This window comes from Protopterus annectens, chromosome 7.part0 (assembly GCF_019279795.1).
Source record: "Protopterus annectens isolate FY-2018-M chromosome 7.part0, PAN1.0, whole genome shotgun sequence".
NCBI classification, from domain to species: Eukaryota; Metazoa; Chordata; order Ceratodontiformes; family Protopteridae; genus Protopterus; species Protopterus annectens.
The window spans coordinates 1580674546-1580696309 of record NC_056739.1 but is presented as its reverse complement, the minus strand read 5'-3'; the positions used below and the strand labels follow the sequence as shown (position 1 = coordinate 1580696309).

The window sequence follows — 21764 nt, the reverse complement described above, 5'->3', positions numbered from 1 at the left end:
GAAGGCCTAGTACTAGGGAATCCTACTCTAAGTGGAAGATATTTTCCCTTTTTTGTGGGCAACATCCTCAGTATCCTCATCTAGCCAAGATCTCAGTCATAATGTCCTTTCTGACAAGTCTCTGACAAAAGCCTATTTTGCTCCTTCATAAAAATCCATGCTTCTGCTATTTCAGCCCACATCCTGGTCCAACCTCCTATATTTTCTCACCCCCCTTATAAAACAGTTTCGTAGAGGGATGATCCACATCAGGCCACCCAGAAGGGCCTCTGGATCTGCCCTGGGACCTTAATTTTGTTCTGGAAAAACTTAACTCTTCCACCTTTTTTTGTTGTCTCTTCTTACACTCAGTCACCATTTTCCTTCATAGAGCAGAACCTTGCATCACTACATCTGACCTCAGTATTGTAGGACCTCTGTTACAATGCCCTGCACCTACAAGTTTACTGAGACTTTTGTCATAGTTTCATGTAAGCATATTTAATAAGAACCACCTTGCTTTTGTATTAAATTTAGTTAAATACATGCCTGCTATGTAATTATAAGGCCCTCTACTAAGTTGGCTATCTCCTTTTGCTTGATCACTAGACTATACTGCATATGCCTGGTATTTAGTCTCAGTAAATGACAGAAAGACTGTTTTGCATGCATCTTTATGGTAATTTCTTTGTTCTGGCTATAAAGTGATTGCTCTCAGTTATATATCAATCTGTAAATTTACCTGAGGGTGGGAATAGGCTAATGAATTGCACTTCAACTCAAACCAAAACAAAATTAAGTGCAAGAATCCTCTTCAAAAAGTAAGTATGCATTATTCCCCAGTATACTACAATTCTTCTAGGAGGAGATATTTACCCAAATCCTGGCCCTGCCTACCACATTGAACACAAAAATAATTCTGCTGCACACACTTCTGTAACCTGGCAACAGCCAATTCCCAACCTTTGTGAGCTAATTTTTTTTCTGCAATAAACATTAGAAGTGTAAGAAATACAACTGCTGAACTGCAGGCCTGGATTACCCAACATAAGCCTGATGTTCTTGCTGTAACTGAAACTTGGCTTTAAACCCTGCATAAATGACTCTGAAGTTGTACCTCCTGGCTGTAATATCCATAATTCCTCTATAAAGAGGAAAGGTGGTGGTATTGCTTTAATACTTCCCAATACCTAACACATTTTCCCTTGCAGCAAACCAACACTAAAATTCAGTTCAACAGAGCTTATTATTGATTTCCTCAAAATAAACAATTATGCATTATTGTCTTTTATATCACTCCTGGCAACAATACAGCTATACCTGGAAGATAATCCTACATTGGATATCCTTAACATTTTCACAAGAAAAAAAATATTAATAGGTGATGTGAATGTCAGTTGGTTAGATATAAACTCTTAACTCTTCTGCATCTAGCATAAACTTGTATGGCTTCACACAACTAATTAATAGCTCCATACATTATAGCAAGACCTCAAATTCTGTATTAGACTGGATTCTAGTATCGGAACCTAGCAAATATTCCATCACAGGTACAATGTCGCACTGTCTCAGTGATCATCTCCCAATCTATACTAGACATATCAAACATCCAGTTAAACAGCATATTTATAAAACAACATGTAACCTTTCAAAGTTTAACCCAGTAATTTTCATTACTACACTGTCTACTAACTGCCAAAAAATCTTCCCATTAGACAATGCTGTAATTGAATTCAATACAACTTTTCTAAATATCCTAAACAGGTGTGCACCTCCCAGAAAGAAGAGACTGTAAACAAACAATGCAGTTTGGCTATCCAAAAATAGTAGAATGCTAATGCAGGATAGAGAAAAAGCATGGAAAGAATGGCAGAAGTGTAAAACACTTCAGTATCTTAAAAACTTCAGAATGCTTCACAATAATACTAAAAACCAAATAACCGAAGACAAACAAAAAAACAATGCTATAATAACTTTCAAAATAATACTAAACACAACCTGATAACTCACCACTGGAAACTGCAAAACAGTTACTCTTATTTTATAGATAGTATAGTATGTCTTACCCAAGGAGTCCTCAACATCTAATCCCAATCCTGCCCAGCAGCCACATATCACCACATCCACTTTCACATTCAAACCTGTGCCCACATCCTGTATAAAACTTAGTGTTCTTCAGCTGATGACATTCCAAGCGAGTACATAAAAATAGCAGCCAATAGCCTTGCTTATCCTTTCTCAATCCTTATAAATAGGTCAGACCACCCTAATACAATACACAGATGATTCCACTGTCATTTGCACATCTGACAACGTGGGTACACCTCCAAAACATTATTCAGCTTTAGCAGCCGCTGAAACATGTCTTCGTAACGCACAACTCATGGTCAACCCATAAAAGACCAAACTACTACTATTTTTCCCCAAGTCCCACTCTGTTGAAAAAACTGAAGTCCTCTCTCTCATAATACAACCATTGAAGTCACTTCTCATAGCAAACTGTTAAGGGTGGTAGTGGATGATGATCTTACATTCAACCCGCATATACATAATTGCATAAGAAAACTAGGGATGATTTGCAGAGCCAACAGCTTTCTCACTGATGCAACTACTTACCTCCTCCCAACTCTTCTTTATGGTGCTGCCCTGCTTATTAACCTCCAGGCTTCACAAAAACTGCAACTTGACCAATGCTATAACAAAGTTGCTAAATTTGCAGCACATACCCCTTTCAGAACCCACCACTGTATAGCACTGAAAAGCTTAAATTGGTTAGAACTACTACTTCAACTAACATACACACAACTTCTTAACACCTATAAAATTATCGAGCATCATTCTGCCTGTCCAGCATTAAAAAAAACATTCATCACAGCTATGTTCCCAGTCGGTCATTGCGATCCAGTGACCAAAAACTCCTGTTTATAAACCCAGCAAAACTGCTGGGTATTGTTCTGTACTAGTACAAGGTTGTTAAGGCCTGGAACTCTTTTCCTGTATCCATCAGGTCTATACCCACCGTCCCATCTTTGAAAAACCACTCTGGAAGACTTCCTCGCTAAAATCTGACTGTTCTTGCTTAATACCAGGATATCCTATATCCGTAAATGTGAACAAGTACCTTTTCATTCCTTGTTACCTACTCTCTCTCCTTTCTTCACTTATTGCTATCTAATTTTCTTCTCTGATTATCTCTCTAAATATACTATAACTCTATTTTTCCTTCTCTTCATTTTGCATTTCCTGTTTGTATTACGTTAACGTACCTTTAATTTCTCTGCAAACTGTCTAAAATGTCTCTAAATATTAAATGATTGTCATATACCTTGTATTGATTCTTAACCAGTGTTTTATGTTATGTCTGATTTGTTGTAATTATTTAAACTGCATATGTTTGTTTTATTTTTGAAGATTCTAAAATTATTGTTAAAATGTTTTGTAATAATTTGGAACTTTTCTCCGCGAGCCTCCGCTGAAAATGGGCTTCTACCCAGTTGGACATTTCCGGTAATCAAATGTCAATAAGTAAAATAAATTTGAACTATCTGCCTCCACTGACTTAAAATTCTTGACATGGAAGACTGCTTTCTTGTTAGCAATCACTTGTGCTAGAAGGTTTTCGGAACTGCAGGCACTTGTGACAGTAGAACCTTTCCTCATCATCCATCCAGGCAGTCTCTCAGGACTAAACCCCTCCTTTATGCCCAAGGTAGTGACAGACACCTCCTTAAATCAAGCTATACATCTGTCTACCTTCTTCCCCAAACCACAATACAAGGGGAATGAATTCTTCATTCCTTGGATGTGCATAGGTAGCTCTGTTACTATCTTGACAGAACAAAGAATTTAAGAAAATCAGACTAGCTGTTTGTGGCCTTTGCCACCAGTTCTGAAGGGATATCTGTTACCCAACAGACTGCCTCTAAATGGATCTCACTGTATCTCCTTTTGTTGCAGCCAGCATGGTAAGAAGCCATCTGATGCTGTCAGGGCACACACTACTAGGGCAACTGCTGCCTCTACTGCCTTTCTAAAAGGGGGTGTACCTACCAAGGACATCCTGGAAGCTGCTGCCTGGTCTTCACTGCATACCTTCACCAAACATCGCCACTTACCAGCCTTCTCCAAGTCCAGCTAAGGATTTGCCACTGCCATCCTGCAGGACATCCTTTCCTCTCCTTAATCTACCTTCCTCCCTTCTTCTCAGCTTTTTGAATCCTCCCAGAAGTCAAGAATGCAGCAGTGAAACAAAAACATAGTACAGTTGTGTTTACTTACCATAAACGTAGATGTTCAATTGCATTCACTGTTGCAGTATTCTTTCCCTCCCCTCCTTCTTCCTTAGTTTACAGGGTAGGCTTGAACAAACTTTCTCTCAAGTCAAGTGGTCTCCCCCCTCCCCCTTTCCTTGCATAGGTTTTCTGTCAGACCCTTGACTTTAAGGCCCATCTAGGGGGGCTGCTACTTTCAGGGGGCAAGAAAAAACTGAGGTCATGACGTCGGCTTCCTTTATACCCAAGCATACTCATGTCGGTCAGTGCATCTACCCAGCTGTTGGAGGAAGGAGATTTTTCTCTGGTGATCAGGCTGGCCAAGGGCTTCTACAATGGGAAATCCCACAAGTCAGGACTGCAGCAGTGAATACACTTGAATATCTGCATTTATGATAAGTATACATGACTGTACTTTCTTCTTCCTACTTAAGAGCTGTATATAGAGGAGCTCTCTCCAATAACCTGAAAAGTGTCACTCCACATCAGTATCGAAGAGATGAGGGCTGTAACCCTAGCTCTTCAGGCCTTTCAGTGTCTTAGGGTTCCAGGTCCTTTAAAGGTTTTTACAGACAGTACCACAGTCAGTGCAGTACATTAACAAGCAGGGAGCCCCACAGCCTTACCTTCTTTGCAAGCTGGCTATTCAGGCTTGGGATTTTGCAGCCTACCATCATTGGTTTTTTCAGGTGGTTTACATCCCTTCAGAGCACAATCTAGTGACAAGACTCTCTGAGCAGGGCCAAGACATAACCTCAAGAATGGATACTTCACAGAGGGGTGTTTCGAGCATTGCCTATGGGTGGAGCACTTCTCAAGTAGATCTTTTTCCTTCCCCACTGAGCAGACAACTTCCTCAGTTCTGTTCTATACGTCCCAGTCCACTGGCTCAGAAAGTGGATGCTATGTCTTTTTTGGAGGGGGATGTTTCTATATGCCTGTCCTCCTCGTCCTCTACTTCCAGAGTCTTGTACAAGATCAAGTGGGGTATACCCAGAAGCTTGCTGTTGACTCCATTTTGACCCAGACACCACTGGTTTCCCCCTTCTGTTTCAACTGGCCTGGGGCAATCATCACAAGTTACCTCACAGGACACAAAACAAAGGGTCTCTCATTCACCCTCACTTGTCCACACTTCAATTGACAGTTTGGGTGATAGGATTTTGACTTCTTTCAGGCACCAGTTTTCTGAGGACATGCTTTGGGTTTTGCAGGAGGCCAGAAAACCCATTCTTAGAACATCTTGTGTGGCTAAATGAAAGAGGATTTTCTATTTGGTGTTTTAAGCATGACCAGGACCTTTTTTCTGTGGGAGTCCCTACAGTCGTTTCTTGTTTTTGTGAATTGCGCAATACAGGTTTGGCATATTCTGTTCAAAGTCATTTGACCGTCGTTTCTACCTATCTGCCTTTGAGTCCTTTGGTTTCTAGTTTTGAAGTAAAACAATTTCAAAAAAGTGTCCATCATATCAGACCCTCCAAGAAAGCCTATTCCTTTTTCTCCTCCTTGGGACCTTTGTTATTTTTGTTTTTGAAAAATTGGCTGTCTCCTTTTGAGCCTGTCTTTTCTTCTTCGCTGCAACATTGTACCTGGAAGACTGTATTATTGGTGGCTCTTACTTCTGCCAGGAGAATTCCCCAACTCCAAGCCATCCTACTAGAATGGGAGGGAATTAATGCACTTTTCGATAGGGTGCTTCTATTATGTAAGCACTCAGGCATATATTTTTTGCTTTGTGGAGGAGTCTGGCACTCCTGTCGTCAGAGCCCTGGAAGCCAAGTGGTATCTGCTTTCTATTTCCCACACGCAAGGAATTGTACTGCAGCAGTGATACTGTTTCAGACATCTGCTGCTGTGATACATTTGACACCACTGTATTTTGTGGTACCTCAACAAATGGGATTCACTTTCATCAGCTCTGCAGACTGCCTGTGATATACTGAGGTATAGCCATCCTATAGAAACTAAACTCAACAGGCCTTTTGCATGTCTTTGGCTTACAAGCCTGTAGAAGACCCGCTGAATAGATCCATTCCTATTTGTCAAGAATGGACATTAGGCTGCCTCTTCTTTCACAGTCCGTCAGTAAAATATGGAGCCCTTGAAATGGGCTTGCTCTTTTCACCTCAGTCTTCAGCTTAAATTCTGCACCAGGTGTCCAGACAAGAAGGGTGTCAGTGGATACTTTTTTAGTCCACCAGCATGAAGTTCTGTACACATTCCCTCTATTGTCATTCCTTTCAAAGTCCATCTGTAAAAGTATAACAAGCTAGATTAATCTCCTAAGATCCTTGTAAAAGCACAAGAAGTTAGAGCAGTCTTTACCCTTATAGTACAGTTTTGGCCAAGACGGCTCTGGTGCATTTAAGCAGAGAGAAATGGCACATCATCTCTTTTTTGTGTCGCTTTGCACCCAAGCACAAACAGCCTTAAAGAAGCAACTTTGGTTGTTAGAAACCTGCTCTTATGCTGGTACTCCTTTCTAACTAAATTCTTCGTTAACTTGCAGGAGGCAGTCCGGTATATAACTGTGACATTCTTCTTGGCCAAATGGAATACATTATCCTAATGTTGTGGTGATTGTAGCATACTGCTAAGAGCAGCCTCAGTCTAGTATGTCTTGTTGTATTTGACAGGCTTATTTGTTCATAGGTGATTACCAGGTTAGTGGGACAAGAATCTTTACAAGCCTAGCCGATAATACCCATGATATGTGACAACATTATATCCTAATTCCCCAGAGATGGGATGGGGTAGTGGGTCTTTGGGTGTTGGGGCCCTGTGTCATTTTACAGACTGGCTCTGTCCATAAAGAACATAGACGGTACCCCAAGAGTGAATTTACGGTCCCTCATTCATCTATCCAATTCTTTTTGAAGAGAGTGAGGGATTGGCTTTGTTTTATGAAGATGGGAAGTTTATTCCATAGGCAAGGTAGCCTTTGAGATAAGAATCTGTCTCTCCATTAAGTTCTGTTCGAGTCACAAATGAGTAACCCTCGTATAATTTTTTTCTTGCGAATACTTAACATTTTCATCTGGGCTAGCTCAGAGAATGCCTTGTAGGTCAGATGCAAGTCCCCTCTCAGTAAACGATATGAGACAGATAAAGGGATAGGGCCTTTAGTCTGTCTGCATAAGACATGTGTCTTATGCTTTGTATTTTTTTAGTGAGAAACCTCTGGAGCTGCTGCAGTTGGTGTAAGTTCCTGGTTAGGTATGTGCAGAAGGGAACATTGTACTCTGTTATGGGCTCGATGAGGGTCGAGTACAATGGCACTATGACTTTCTTTGATCTTGAAGCCATGCTAATTATAAATTTAGCCACACAGAAGGATTTCCTCACTACCGTAGCTACCCGGTGGTCACATTTTAGGTTACTATCTGTGTTCCCAGATCCCTCACCACTGGATCTCTTTGTAGGGTTATCCTATCAGTATTATAATTTGTATAGTTGTTTGATTTACCAAAGGGTATGATTATGCATTTTTTATCATTTGGTCTCAGACCATGGTTTTGACACCAGTCATTTTGTCATTTTAGGCCTGTTTGTAGGATGTCAGCATAATTTGGGGATTAGCAAACCAGGAAAATGCTATGGTGCTGAAATAAGTAAAATGCCAAAGATGAAAATGCAGAAACAGTTAAAACTTTAAAAAGTGTGGCTCTAAGTGCTTTCGTCCATATAATAGTGAATTTCTTTGGATCATTATTGCGTATAAAACTACACATTTAAATACCCGTAGTTTGAATCATGATTGCTTCAAACAAACACCCATGTCCGTTTTTTTACACTCTAAAAAAGCACAAACGTTTTCTTCACACTAGACATGGATCAAGTAAATGATACATTAAACACTCAGGATAAAAAGTGAAAGTCCTTAGGAGCACAACATTCAAACCTACTACAAAATTAAAAAGCAGTAATTCACAATTGACTATTTAGTGGTTCTGTATAGCTATGACCTAATAATTGTCATAAATGAACTCTAAACAGCATTAAATATGAAATAAAATTGTCATAATTTATTATACTAAAAAGATAGTATATATGTAAAATAGTAATGTAAAATATTGATACCATAAATGTACTTTAAAAGTATAATTTAGGAATACAGTAAACTGTCAGTTAACCAGAACCCAACCAACCAGAAAAAAAAAATTGTAGAAATACAGTACAATTTTCATGTGATGCACCCCCCACACACATAGAAACGTACGTTACACTTTTAGAGCTTTAAAAAGGAAGATAAGAATAAATCTCTCTCTCCCCAGCCTAAGAACAAGTCAAACCAAACAAATAGTATATGGTACAGTATTAGTCAGGCCTATTTTAATAGAAACTCTCAAGCAACCAGAAACTACAGTTATCCAGCATCTACCAATCCCCATGGGTGCCGGTTAACTGAGAGTTTACTGTACAAAAATATAATGTTCAAAACACAGATTTAAAAAAACTAATATATGCATATTTCCCATAAAACTTGGTTGAGGTCCAAGTAAGTACAAAAGTTCACACCATTTTCATTATCTAGCCATCCTTTTAGTTTTAGGAGGCAATTAATAAGCATACATTAACCGGGAAAAAGCCGAAAAACACAACAACAACAATTAATACCTGGCCAGGAGCATACATTCAATAAAATATGCTATGTTAGTTCTTTTTTTCTCCAATGTAGTGAACCATGGGCCACCTTGAGAATTAGTAATAATGCTGAAAATAGCCATATATTTAAACTGATGCCCTGGAAATTCATTTGGAGAGAGAGTTTTAAATGTTTAATAAAATAGTTTGCATTTTCATCTTTGGCGGCATTGTATTTACTTCAGCACCATAGCATTTTCCTGGTTCACTACTGTCGTTTTTGTGCATTATGTGGTTTATTTAAACTTTTGGAGATTCAGTGATTGCTTCCAGCTTACATTCATCAGTGAGCTTGTTGAGCCAGAGGCCCCTCAACATTGGCCTTTACTTCAGAAAAGTATATATCAAATAGGGAGGGGTCCCAGCACTGAGTTCTGAGAGACACTGCTAGTAACAGGTTTCTTAATGGAAGTGGAGTCACCTCTCAGTAAGCCAGTTTGCTCTCCATCTGATGATGTTTGGGTTTATGCCTTACTCAGTAAGTTTATCTATGATCCTTGAGTGGGAGATTGTGTCTAAAGCTTTGGCCACGTCTAGATAAGCGATGTGTACTGTTTTACCCTACACCATGGCATTGGTGACTTTTTCAAAGCAGTCCACCAGATTGAGCAGGCAAGACCTCCCTTTGACAAGCCGCATTGGGTCTGGTCCAGTGTTTGGAGAGTTCCTGTGTCATTATTGATCCATGTCCATGATGATTCATTCCATGGCCTTGCAGATAAGGCTGGTCAAGCTTATGGGTTTCTAGTTCCCTGGGTCGGTTAATGGTCCTCCCTTGTGCAGAGGGGTGACTATTGCAGTCCTCCATTCCTCTGGGACAAATCCCAAGCAGAGGCTATGGTTAAAGAGGGTTTCTAGTAGCCCTGATAGATTCTGTTTTAAGATATTTAAGAAGCATCCTGGAATGTTGCCTGGAACCACGGAGGCTGTGTTTCTGGCTTTAATGAGCACAGTAAGTACCTTTTCTATTGGAATGATTGGTAGCGGGATGGTTGTGGGCATTTCTTTGGGTGTGGTAGGAGGTGATTGGGTGAGAGGTTTGAACTGAACTTGTGGGCCAGCAAGTTTACTATAGTTTCAAACTGGGTGTAAGTGTTGCTGTTCATGTTTAACTTAGCCCATTGTTGAACATTTTCCCTAATGTTATGAACATAATTAAAAAAGCCTTATGGTGATCTTTCACCAGGGAGGCTATCTTTGCCTCCATAGTTTGCTTTAGCAGATTTGACCAGCACTCTAATTTGTTTGTTTAGACTGGTGAATTTGTTTCACTGTTTTGGCTGTTCCTTCTTAGTTTTGGGGATGATTTTTTTCCTTTTGTTGAATAGCCTATTTGTGCTAGAGGTCCACATGGGTGGTTTATTTTTACCAGTAATCCTAGGTTTGACTTGGAGAGGTACTGCCGCCTCTATTTAGCTATGAATGTGGTTGCACAGTGCTTTTATGTACAGCTCAGAGTAGCCCTGTATGTCATCCAGGCTTGGAAGTTTAATAAGCTGTCACTTAGTTTGAGGTAATTGGCCTTAGCAAAGTTCTTAAAATGTTTGGAGTTTGATGAGGGGTCTAGGTTAGTTTTAATACTAAAGGAGATCATTTTGTGGTCAGGTCTTACCAGGGAAGAGTTAATGCATGGAAGGAGAGCAGCATCTCCCTATGTTCATGAGTACTAGGACAAGGATATTTGTACCACTAGTTGGGGAACTAGCTAGCTGCTGCAGTGTGTTTGCATTGAAGAAGTCCAAAAACCTCAGAGCAAGTGAATTATGGGTCATACAAGTCTCCCAGTTTATGGAGGGGCAGTTGAAGTCACCCAAAAGTGTGGTGTTAGGCTGAATGTTAAGAGATTCCAGTAGTTTTAAGTAGGAGGTGTGGTTTTACAGACTCGTGTTAGGGTATCTGTAGCCAGCAAGGATATGATAGGGGGGTCGCACCTATGGTTAGTTGGGTATGGAGCAACTCAGGCTAGTCATGTTGTTGGACCAGTCTAGCAGTGTACTTGTCCTTTATTAACACTGAGACACCACCTTCCTTTGTTTTATCCTGAGCTGAGGGGGATTGAAATGTATTAAAGGGATTGTAGCCTTTGATAGCCAGTGTGCTTTCCATTGTTCTGAACCATGTTTTTGTGACTATATGTCTGGTCCTCCAGGTTGAAGAGTGCTTCCAGAGACTGCAGTTATTTTTATTTAAACTCCTAGTGTTGAGCGGGTCTGTATTATAATTGCGAAAATCCTTTTAAGCGAACGCAGAAATGCCGACACGTATTGTGCAAACAGCGATTATGTTGAACGTACTAAACCGCAAAATTCAAAAAGTCGAAGTGTCACGGTTGGCCCGTCTGCGGTACAGCTGCGTAAGGTAAGTGTGCGATAGTTATGGACCTTAGGGGTTAGGGTGCGGGTTAAGGTAAGTGCATAGATAGGTAATGTATGTAAGGTTTAGTGTAGGGTAGAATTAGGGTTTTGTTAAATGTATGCTTGTGTATTTGTTTTCTTTTGGTATACCGCTGTAGGGTAAGTGTGCGATAGTTACGGACCTTAGGGTTAGGGTGCGGGTTAAGGTAGTAAGGTAGTAAGATAGTAATGTATGTAAGGTTTAGTGTAGGGTTAGACGTAGGGTTTGGGTGCTTTACTTTAGAGTTAGAAGTAGGGTTTTGGTTAGTGTATGTATGTGGTTTATTTATTTTGTTTGGGTAGGCAGTATGTAGTGGGAGGTAGAGATGCCGACTATGGGGATTTGTTTTGTATTTCTCAGTTTAGTACGTTCGGCATATTCGCGTTTCGCACAATACTTGGCGTTTTCATGTTGGCTTAAAGGGATTTTCGCTATTATAATATAGACCCGTGTTGAGCAGCAGTAACTTTAGGTAGTCATGGGCGATTTTTATGTTAGAGGGCTTAACAACATTGCACAGCCTAAAAAAGGCAGTATGGGGATAGATGGGGTTTTGCCAGTATCCGGAAGCCAAGTGGTGACAAGTGCAAACCATCTATGAAAGTGCATTGTGGTTTGTCAGTCATGTCTCCCCAGGCTGACTGATACTGGATCCCCTTGTGACAACAGAAACTAAGCCAGTTGTTGAAGGTCTCTGTTTGACAGAGTTTGTCAGTTGTTGCACCTTGCTTGTTCTTGTAGCCTCCATTGGCTATTAATTAGCTCTGCAGTCCAAGTTCCAATCTTTGAACCTAATACAACTCTAAATTCCTTTTCTGAAAGACCTCGTCTTTGACAGCAGTCACTCTACATGAGTAATTGCAGAGCTGCAGGCCTTGTGTAACGGCCCCCTGCTGTCTTCCACAAGTTCAGGGTAGCACCCATGACCAGCCGCCTCTTTCATGGACAGAGTGTTTTGTGATCTGACACTGTTGAAACCAGTTTTCTACACAATGCCTCAAAGTAAGGGAGAAGGGTGTATCTGTATAATGGATGTGCACAGGCAGTAGATATACTGCATTGAAAATATCAAAGATTTCAGGAAAGCAGGCTGTTTGTGCCTCCTCTTATACCAGAAAAGCAGGATGTGACAATCCGCAGTTAAATTATATTGTCTCCGTTATGGTTTCGGTGACAGAATCCTGCAGGTGCTGGTAAAACTTTCTGCACTTGATTTAACACACTTTTGTCCAGAATTATGTCATCATAGAGCTTGTGAGGCCTTCATGTACTCCACGGGTCTCAAATTGAAATGGCTATGTGGGTTGGCCGAGAAATATGACACCTAGCTAGGGTTGCCAGATGTCCCTGTTTGAGCGGGATTGTCCCGAGATCAGCAGCCCAATCCAGAGTCCCAAATTGCCTGTTAAAATCCCGGCGAAACAGGCTCCCATTTGTAATTTTTGATTGGCTGATATGCTGGCATACGAGCCAATCATAAATTACAGAGAGAGACACTTCTGTTCAATGCAAAACTGCGGGCTGTTCCACATTGAACAGAAGAGACTTTGCTGTGCGATTTTTGATTGGCTTGTATACCAGCATATGAGCCAATCAAAGGAGCCACTTCTGTGTAATGCGGAACAGTAGGCAGTTCTGCATGAAAGACTTTGGGGGGGGGGTCTTCACTTAGCATGAAAGATGTTTTTTGTGGTCCCTACCTGTCCATTTACAAAACTGGCAACCCTTCACCTAGCTGAGGGTAACAGTCTGTAAAACAAAATGTATCCAGTGGCACTGGGAATGTAATGTAGTAGTTTACTTTGTATAGATTTATGTTGCTTGAGGCCTCAGGGCCTCAATTTGAGATCACTGATCTATACATTTTCTGAATATTATAAACTTTATGCACTGCAAGGAGCAGAGTTGAGTGTCTTACTGCTATCTTGCAGGACAGGACAGTTTTAACTGCTTAATATCTGTGGCTAGATTACCTTCTATTTTTTAGCATTCTTACCAGAAATTCTATATGATGTTACAACAGGCATGAATAATATAGTATAAGTGAGTGAACATAATCACTGTAACAGCAGATGTTTCAGAACAGTGAATACTGATGCAATGTAAGCTTCCTCCCATCAATCCCCTGTGATGCCTCCTTTCTTATTTTCCTACCGATCTGAGAGCTGAAGTTTTGGGAATGTGGACACCCTCCTCATTTTATCTTTTAGTCTCACTCTTTTGATAATAAACCTGATTAGGTTGCAAGGCTGCATGTGTGCACTTGCTTTGTGATACAGAAAAAGAAGTGAAAATGGCGCCAGCTATGCTGCCCCTTTTCTGCCAACCATCCTGTTGTTTTCAGTGCGGGACAGAGATCAACTTCTCCCTGAGGATATCTGAAGCTGTGGAAATCATGATAAATACAGGCTTCCATCTGACTAATTCCTCAGCATAATGAATTATACTGTTATACTGATTGTGCTTAGACTACGGTACTTTCCTCTTCATTTCATGCACAGAGATGCTTGTGAAAGCTGAGCAAACCCTTCCCATGTGTACTGCTAACTTACTTGCTTTGTGTGTCTGGTATTAAACAAGCCTTTTGAAAGTGCTGTTGTCAAATACCACTCCACCAGAGCTGACTATTTCTAGTTCTTGCAAACCAGCAAAACTAAAGGATCAAATCCAGGGGCAAAATCAGACACAGACTGCTTAATGGATAAGCAGGTCTGTCTTATTGAAGCCATTATGAGCTTATTAACTAGGGATTTTCATTTGACCTGCAAAGACGTGATTGGAAATGTTTTAAATTAGTGGTTTTCTGGTTGTATTGTTATCTGAAGTTGCCCCATGTGAACGTTATTGGGACAAAAGTGCTTATCCATTAAATATTCTGTGTTTGACTTCACCGCTGGCTATGATTCTTTATTGTTTCTAATTATTGCCTTAAAACGTCCTATTTGCAGATCTCTGCCATGGCTGCTTAGTTCACAACTTTACCGAGCATTATTGCTTGGAATGCAATACCATAGTTGACCCTATTTGGACGTTTAGTACTTCAGGGCTATCCTTTCTGACACGTTCCTTTTTGTCCATCTCCTTATATCTCCAGAGGAATTTTAGCATATTTCCTCCTTGAAATTCTTCAAAAGTTAACCACTTGTGAGAGCCTACACAAAGTCATCTGTTGCAAAGAAGTATGCTGTACGGCATTTAATCTTTGAGGAGGCCTTTAGATTAGATGCTTATTAACCTACTAACTTCTTCCAATGTCTGGACAACTCCATTTTTTTAAGTAAATTTTACTGCAAAATAATCAGATGCATCATTTTATGTAGTGTTTTTTGCTTCAGTGTTTCTGCAGATTGCACTTGCTCAGTCATGGGCTTTGATGTAGATATTGTTGTAGCTGAGCACATTGTCTTAGCACTTTGTGTGTTGGGCATCTGCTGTGATAACACTCAACAACCATCTATGAACATCAGAGATATTCGAGTTATGGTGACATGGAGATCACTTAGCTGCTGAATTATTCCTTGCAGATCAAAGTGACTGTAATGCATCTTCTGTTTATCCACTGTAGATGATTTTGTTTTCTTTCAGATCAGTTGATCTAGTGTCTCCACAAGTATGTATCTGTTAATTCTGAGGGTAAGGTGCATTGAGGCAGAACTCTAGAAAGGAAAGAAGGTACTACAAAAATAATAGTTGGATAAGTGGAGGTGAATTTTTATACAGGGTGGTATTAGAGGATTTGTGAAAAGAAGAGCTGCTGGCTAAGACTGGTAAAGCTAACAAAGATTTCTGCTGTCTGCTCAGGTTAGCTTTTCATTATTTAGATGAGCTGCAACAGGTACTCAAATGGTCCAGTGTTATGGAGAAGTCAATGCCTTTTGAGCTGCACAGAGCTATAAAACTTAAATGCCTATTCTGCTGTACTTCAAGAGCAAATGTTGACTGTAGCTCTCATTTAGGTAGCTGCAAGTTTTTTTGTTTTGTTTTTTCACCCATACTAAGCTTTTCATCTCTTTGTTTCTTCCAGGGTGAAATTAAAATTCCAGTTACTATTGAAGATGAAGCCAACAAAGACCTGCCTCCTGCTGCTCTGCTATACCGCCAGGTTCGACAGTATGTTTACGGAGTTCTCTTTAATTTAGCAGAAAGCAGGAAGAAAGCTGAAAGACTTGCACTTAGAAGAAACAGAATGTCCCCAGAATGTAAGTAATTCACTTCTTGTATTTGTCCATCTACAATGTGGTGTTACAATCATGAGAAAATAAAGACTGAACAGTTGTTAAATTGCTGCAGTAGCTTAGTACAGGGCAGGTAGATACTTTGTAGGAGTATGCTTTGGTGGCCCAGGTTGCAGCTAATTTGGGCAAAACATGGGAGTGGTGATCTGTGCATTGAAGGTTGGAAAGTGTAGCGAAACTTGTAGACAGTTTTTCCTTTGCACCATGTAAATGGATTTGTTAGGGAAGTCTCTCTTCTGTATTAAAACCGTGTTTTGAATATTTTATGCAGTTAAACAGCTGCTGTTTCTAGGTCTGTGGCAGCTTTCCAGGTCCAATTCATCAGTTACATGCTTCACTTCAGAGATGTAAACTGCTTACTTGGTCCCATACATAACACATACTTTAAAGGCACGGCATGTCTCATATAAACAAGATTGATATGGAATAACTTGTGAATTTTCTTCAGGTGTACTTGTATGTACCATTTTAGATGGGAGGTTTATTTGTAAATGCTGCTTATTGCAGTAAAGTGGACTGTGAAGCCAGGAGATCCAGAGAGGAGTAATCCTTCTTAGAAGGCCTTTTGAAAGTGGAATACTAGCATTCTCCTTGTCTTATTTCCTGCTTCCCACAGTTCTGGAATTATTGTAACTGCTGTGCTTGGCAGCATATTTGCTTCCTGTCAGTTTGTCGGTGGTATGAAACATCAGATTAGAAGGGCATACTTCAGCTCCCTACTGGAATGTCAGGACTCTCAGTGCAGAGTCTCAAGATGCTAAAATAAAAAAATACAAGAGGAGAGTGTATATCAAACTTGGCTTTTCTCTTTTAAACTTTTTTTGAGAGGTGCAAGTCCTCTGCACCCCCAAGTGCACCAGCTTCTGTATGCCAACTGTTGAGATATCCATCTCTCAGAGAAAAGGAGATATTCCAGGAAATGGCAATTTTGAATTTAGTCCAGATTTTCAGTCTTCTAGTCTCCACGTTCCTGTACTCGGTGTAGCGAGTTTTGTCAGTTCAGACAGCTATTGTGTTTGTAGCCCCTGCACACCCACAATTCTTTCTTGCTAATTTTGGTTCTCAGTACTAATTTGCAGTGTTGAAAGGTGCATACATTCAGTGCTTAAAATGCAGAACAAAAAAAAAAGTTTATTCTGTGAAGATCAGAAGCTGAAACCTGCCCTTTTCACCTTTTTGTACTGAGTGAATAACACACACTGCATTAGGAAATTGTCATATAGCAGAATTTAAGTTTAGCCACCCTCTGGAGGGGTCATGAAGCATGAGGGCCTTCAATGTTGCCCAGAAAATGGGAGCTGTGGTTCAATGTTAGACAAATAGGAGAGGAAAAGATGTCAAGAGATTAGGTAATGGTCAAAACTTTTCCCCTTCATGATTCCATCATCTAGACAACACCATTCTCCAAGGAGCTATCACCTGACTAGTGAAAGATTGTACTTGCTCCAACATCAGCTGAGAGTGAGATTGTTAGGGAGAAGTGCATTCCAATGTGTTAGGACTGACGTTCCACTTTGGAACATCTACAACTCAGTCATGCCTTGCTCCTCACATCCTGTGAACAGTTGAGCCCTACAGGGAGTGCTTAGAGTTTGAACCATGGATCATGGATTCTGTGTTTGTCTAGTCTCTGCAGTTGAAGAAGACTTGCCAACCATAGTTAGGAGGCTCCAACAGGTGCTCTTTTGCAAGTTAGCCTCATGAGGTCAGTCTATCCATTGGAAATGCATGAGCTGTGTGTAAATGGGATCTTATGTGAGAGAGTACAGATTGATGATCAGACTAGACACTTAACCTTCTCCCCCAAAATAATTTACTCAGTATTTTGCAAAGGATAAGAAAGGGCAAAGTAAAAGTAAGTAAATGACTCAAAGATTGTTAATCTTGGATGTCTTACAGTGGACACGTTAATCATATTAACTTGTTTTTATTTTCATATTTGCATTAATGTTTTCATTTTTAAGACAGCTGTGTGTTAGTAAAGGGATTAGTTTGAAATATCATGGTGTCAAACAGAAAAGTACGTTGTCCTTTTGTAATAACACTATACTAGAGATACTGCTAAGTTTACCTTTGAATTGTCGTACTCCATGTGTCTGACGCGCATAATGCCGAAAATACGGCTGCAAAAAAACGACAATGCCGATTCACCATGTGTTTGAAAGGCAAATAAGCAAATGCTTTTTTGCCATTCAAACACATGGATCAAATGTCAGAAATGTTTTTTCAGCAAACCATTTTCGACATTTGATCCTTCGAAGCTCTCCGTATTTCGGTAATGTGGGTCACACAACGGGACGATCGCACATACCATGTGCGACAAAACGAAGGTAAACCTACTGCTGTTTCTTTTTGCTAGTCTTTATGAAGACATGCAGTATTTCCTTTTGTATGTTAATATTCCCAGATAACTTACAAACTTGCTTAGCATCATGTGAAACCTTGGATGATGAAGATGAAGGAAATGTATCTGATATTTACACTAAAAGTTGTACATTTTATGCAATTTATTATTTATATATTCTACAAATATGCATATTTGCTGTCATGTGAAAGCTCACAATGTGGTTGAACAAAGAGATCTGTCACTGTATGCCTGCATTGTACCATTTCTAACAAAAAAAAAAAGTAATCTCCGTGGGTGATGTTGAAGGAGACATCCCGAATATTCTGGAGAAATATGAACTCATGTGGCAATTAAAATTTAATTCTTTTAGGAAGCCTGGACTAAACTACTACTGTCCAATTAAAAGTGTACTGGAACTTAGAAAATTGCCACATTGTTTACATGACTAATTTTATTTCATTTTATTCTACCAGTTGCTTTTAAATACCATTTTAAATCAGTTGTAATTTAAGTGTATATTTTGTTTCCATCATCATACATTTTTTTCTTATTTTTTCTTTTTCTGGTTCTCTTTTTTCCACTTTATTCAAAATGATGTGTAATAACAATAATAATTATGCAATAATATTTTTATAGATAGTTTTTAGAGTTCTTGTACATAGACCTGAAGAAGTCTAGAAGGACGAAAACGATCTTTGTTAACAATAGGTTATGAAAATAGAATATGATTTTTACAATTGATTTTTTACATGCAAAGTGTTTATGTATATATTTTTTGATTGCCAAATGGACTAAGGTTGATGTATTTCCAGCCATGTAGTATGTTGTCTTGGATAAAATCACAAATTTAGTAATCTGCTTAATCTGGTTAAATAAGACATACCACATCATTATAAATTTTATTTAAAGTACATAAGGGTAATATTATTATGACAGCTACTAAGTAGGGCAGGACCAGCTCGAATGTCACACTGATGGGGGAAGGGATGTGAATTTAACATATGTACTAATAGCACTTTGTTTTACAGCACAGTAAACCACTCCCTTAACTGATAAAAAGTAAATATATTTAGAAAGCTTGTGAGGAAACTATTACTCTATTTTTGTTTTACTTGGATCGCTTGTCTGTGTACTTAATAAAGGATTTTCCACTGGAAACAGACTGCCTGCCTTGCTTGGATTACTTTCAAATACTTAGTAATTCTGTACAATTATATATATTTTATTATTTTTTTTGTTTAACTTAAGACGAGTTTAAGTTTGCTACTTCTACTACTTTTCTATGATCTGATTAATATATAGTGATTAACTAGAGATATATGGACTGAAAATCTTCCACACACAGAAGTTTCTTACACTGCATTGTACCATTTCTTTTTTGTTGATTCTTTTGGCTTTTCCCGGTTAGGGGTCGCCACTCGCCACAGCGGAACTCTGGTCCGTTAATGATTGGCAGTAGATTTTTACGTGCTGAGTTGCCGGCCCTGACGCACAACCTTCAACAAAGGTATGCTCATTCACGCATGTCTCCACACAGAAGATGCTCTAGCTGAGAATCGAACAGGACAACGTCTTACTGTGAGGTGACAACACTACCGCAGCACCACCACTGCGGTCAGTGCATTGTACCATTTCTAAGATATGAAAAGTCATTTGTGAAATTTTAGGGGGAATATAATTATGGGCTTAAGCTTCTCAATATTAATATGTATTAATTAGAGTAGTGACCTAGAGACCGAATGCACTGATTGTTATTGCTGTAAAGAAGACTTTTTACTGATAGCACTGATGTTTGTACCTTTTTAATAGCATTTACAGTTCCCAAGATGTTCACACTTGACATGTTTTTTAACTTTTTCAGAAATGCTATGGAATGTAGGCTGCCAGTGATATGGCATTTGACAGCTTAGACTTACATTAATGAGTTAAAAAGGCAGATGCCGTCTTCAGAGCCCCACCACAATGTAATGAGACATACTTGTTGAACACATTTAAGTCTGTTTGGTATTTGTGAGTTTTGAGGCCTTTGTTCCTATGTTAAAACATGCAGGTACCCTTGTCTTTCAGATTTTTTCTCGAATGTATGAATTGACAGTTTGAGTTTAACTGAGTGGGAGAGTTGATTCACAGGCATGAAAGTTTTGAGATAAGAAGATGTTAAGTTGTCTATCTCGCCTTCATTCTTGCTGGATGGGTTCGGAGCCGACCTCGGCTCCGACTCGGCCACTGTAAAAGCTCGAGAGTTGGTTCCACCGGCTCGAGGCTCCCCTTATATCCCACAATGCTAGGCGAGAGTTATCCCAGATCTCGTTTGCCGCTACAGCTATCGAGGTGTTGGTTTCTACCGGTTCTTGGTAAGTGACTTTTCTTGTGTAAGTTAGTCTATTAAAACCCCTTTAATTTTAATATTTTTACTTATTTCCCTTAGTTTAGAGAAATTTTTATCCCCTTCTAAAAAATTCCCGTTTTTTTCCCTCAAGAACCTTAAGTTCTTCCCTTGGGCCTACAGGCCTTTTTTCTTCCCTAGTGGAGTGTGTGTGTTATTTCTTATTTTAAAAACCTAGTTAGTGTTTTATTATAATTTAAACTTGACAGGGTGTAATTAGTGTGTTTGTGTGTGTGTGATTACACCTTTAGAGATGTCTAAAGAAGCAAAGGTCTCAGTTCAAGAAGTGTGATGCGTGCTGTCAGAAAATGTCTCTGACAGACGCTCACACTTCTTGTGTCTACTGTCTGGGACCTTTGCACCTGCAGGACTCCTGTGCTGTGTGCCATGGCTTCAGCCCCAGGGTCCTGCAGGAAAGAAAAATAAATTAATTTTAAGGGGCTTACTCAAGCCAGAGGATTCCCTTTCTGTATCTACAGGAAGCCCTCTAAGGCATCTAGGTCTTCGGCTCCGACAACTGAGCCGAGACCTAAGGTTTCTAAACCTATGTCTACATCGGCTCCGGGTGGAGCCGATGAGTCTCAGTCCACAGTTTCTGTGGTTGCCGGCTCGGCTGGAGCCGAGGTATTAAAATTCCTGTGTCGGCTCCGACCAGACCTTCGGAGCCGACAACTAGGAAGAGGTCCAGGTCACCATTCCTTGGCTCCGTTCATTCGGCTCCAGGATCTCCCCTGCTGTCTGAACGGGCCAAAGATCTCACTCCTCTAGGTCATCGAGGCTGTCGGATCATGACCTTCAGAGGGTAGTGAGTCGACTTCTTAAGTCCGAGGCACTGGCCCAGATGCTTCAGAGCCCGACTCATCAGTCGATGCCTGCCCCGGTCCATCAATATATTCCTCCTTCGACTCTCTTGAGCTCGAGTCGGGTCGTCGGAACCGAGACTGTGATAGCGTCGGAGCCGATACAATTGTCTTCGGCTCCGCTGCCGGCTCTGATTTCTTCCTTGGAAGAATCTCGGCGCCGGACTTCCCTCGTCGGCTCCGAGGGGGTGAGTGGCATCGGACCCTTGTCCGACCCCCCTCTCCCTCTCGGTGCTTCGGCGCTGGTAAGTTTGGCTCCGACATCGGCCTCGGAGCCATCACTGTCGGTGCCGAGGGAGGTTCTTAGCTTCTCGGAGCGGGGACCTCTGGCTTTGCCTGACAGGGGTGCATTCGAGGTCATGTGGAGTGTGTTAGAGCCTGGCTCTACTCCACAGTCGGCTCCGTCCGCCCCTCCCTCTACGGTGCCTCAGGTCAAGTCGACTCACTCCCTCATCCCGGACCGCAGAGAGCCAGCTCCTCAGGAACCCCATGTGGGGATTTCATCCTCTTCCGAGGCCTCTCCTGATTTGGCAGAAGAGCCCCCTCGGAAGAGGAAGTGTAAGAGGAAACACATTGACTCACCTAAGTCCATCACGTCGGACACAGATTTAGATGATTCTGAGGGTTCCCCCCGTTCCCCTTCTGAAG

At 40.5% G+C, this 21764-nt stretch overlaps 1 protein-coding gene across 2 annotated transcripts in view; it reads left to right on the top strand.

The window, feature by feature from the left end:
• The window catches only part of FAM120A (family with sequence similarity 120A), a 3065969-nt gene that overhangs the window by 2201392 nt on the left and 842813 nt on the right, over positions 1-21764 (top strand). For both annotated transcript variants that reach the window (XM_044078130.1, XM_044078129.1), the window contains one exon: positions 15313-15487. In XM_044078130.1, the coding sequence (XP_043934065.1) occupies positions 15313-15487 (175 nt within the window). The remainder of the gene's footprint in view (positions 1-15312; positions 15488-21764) is intronic.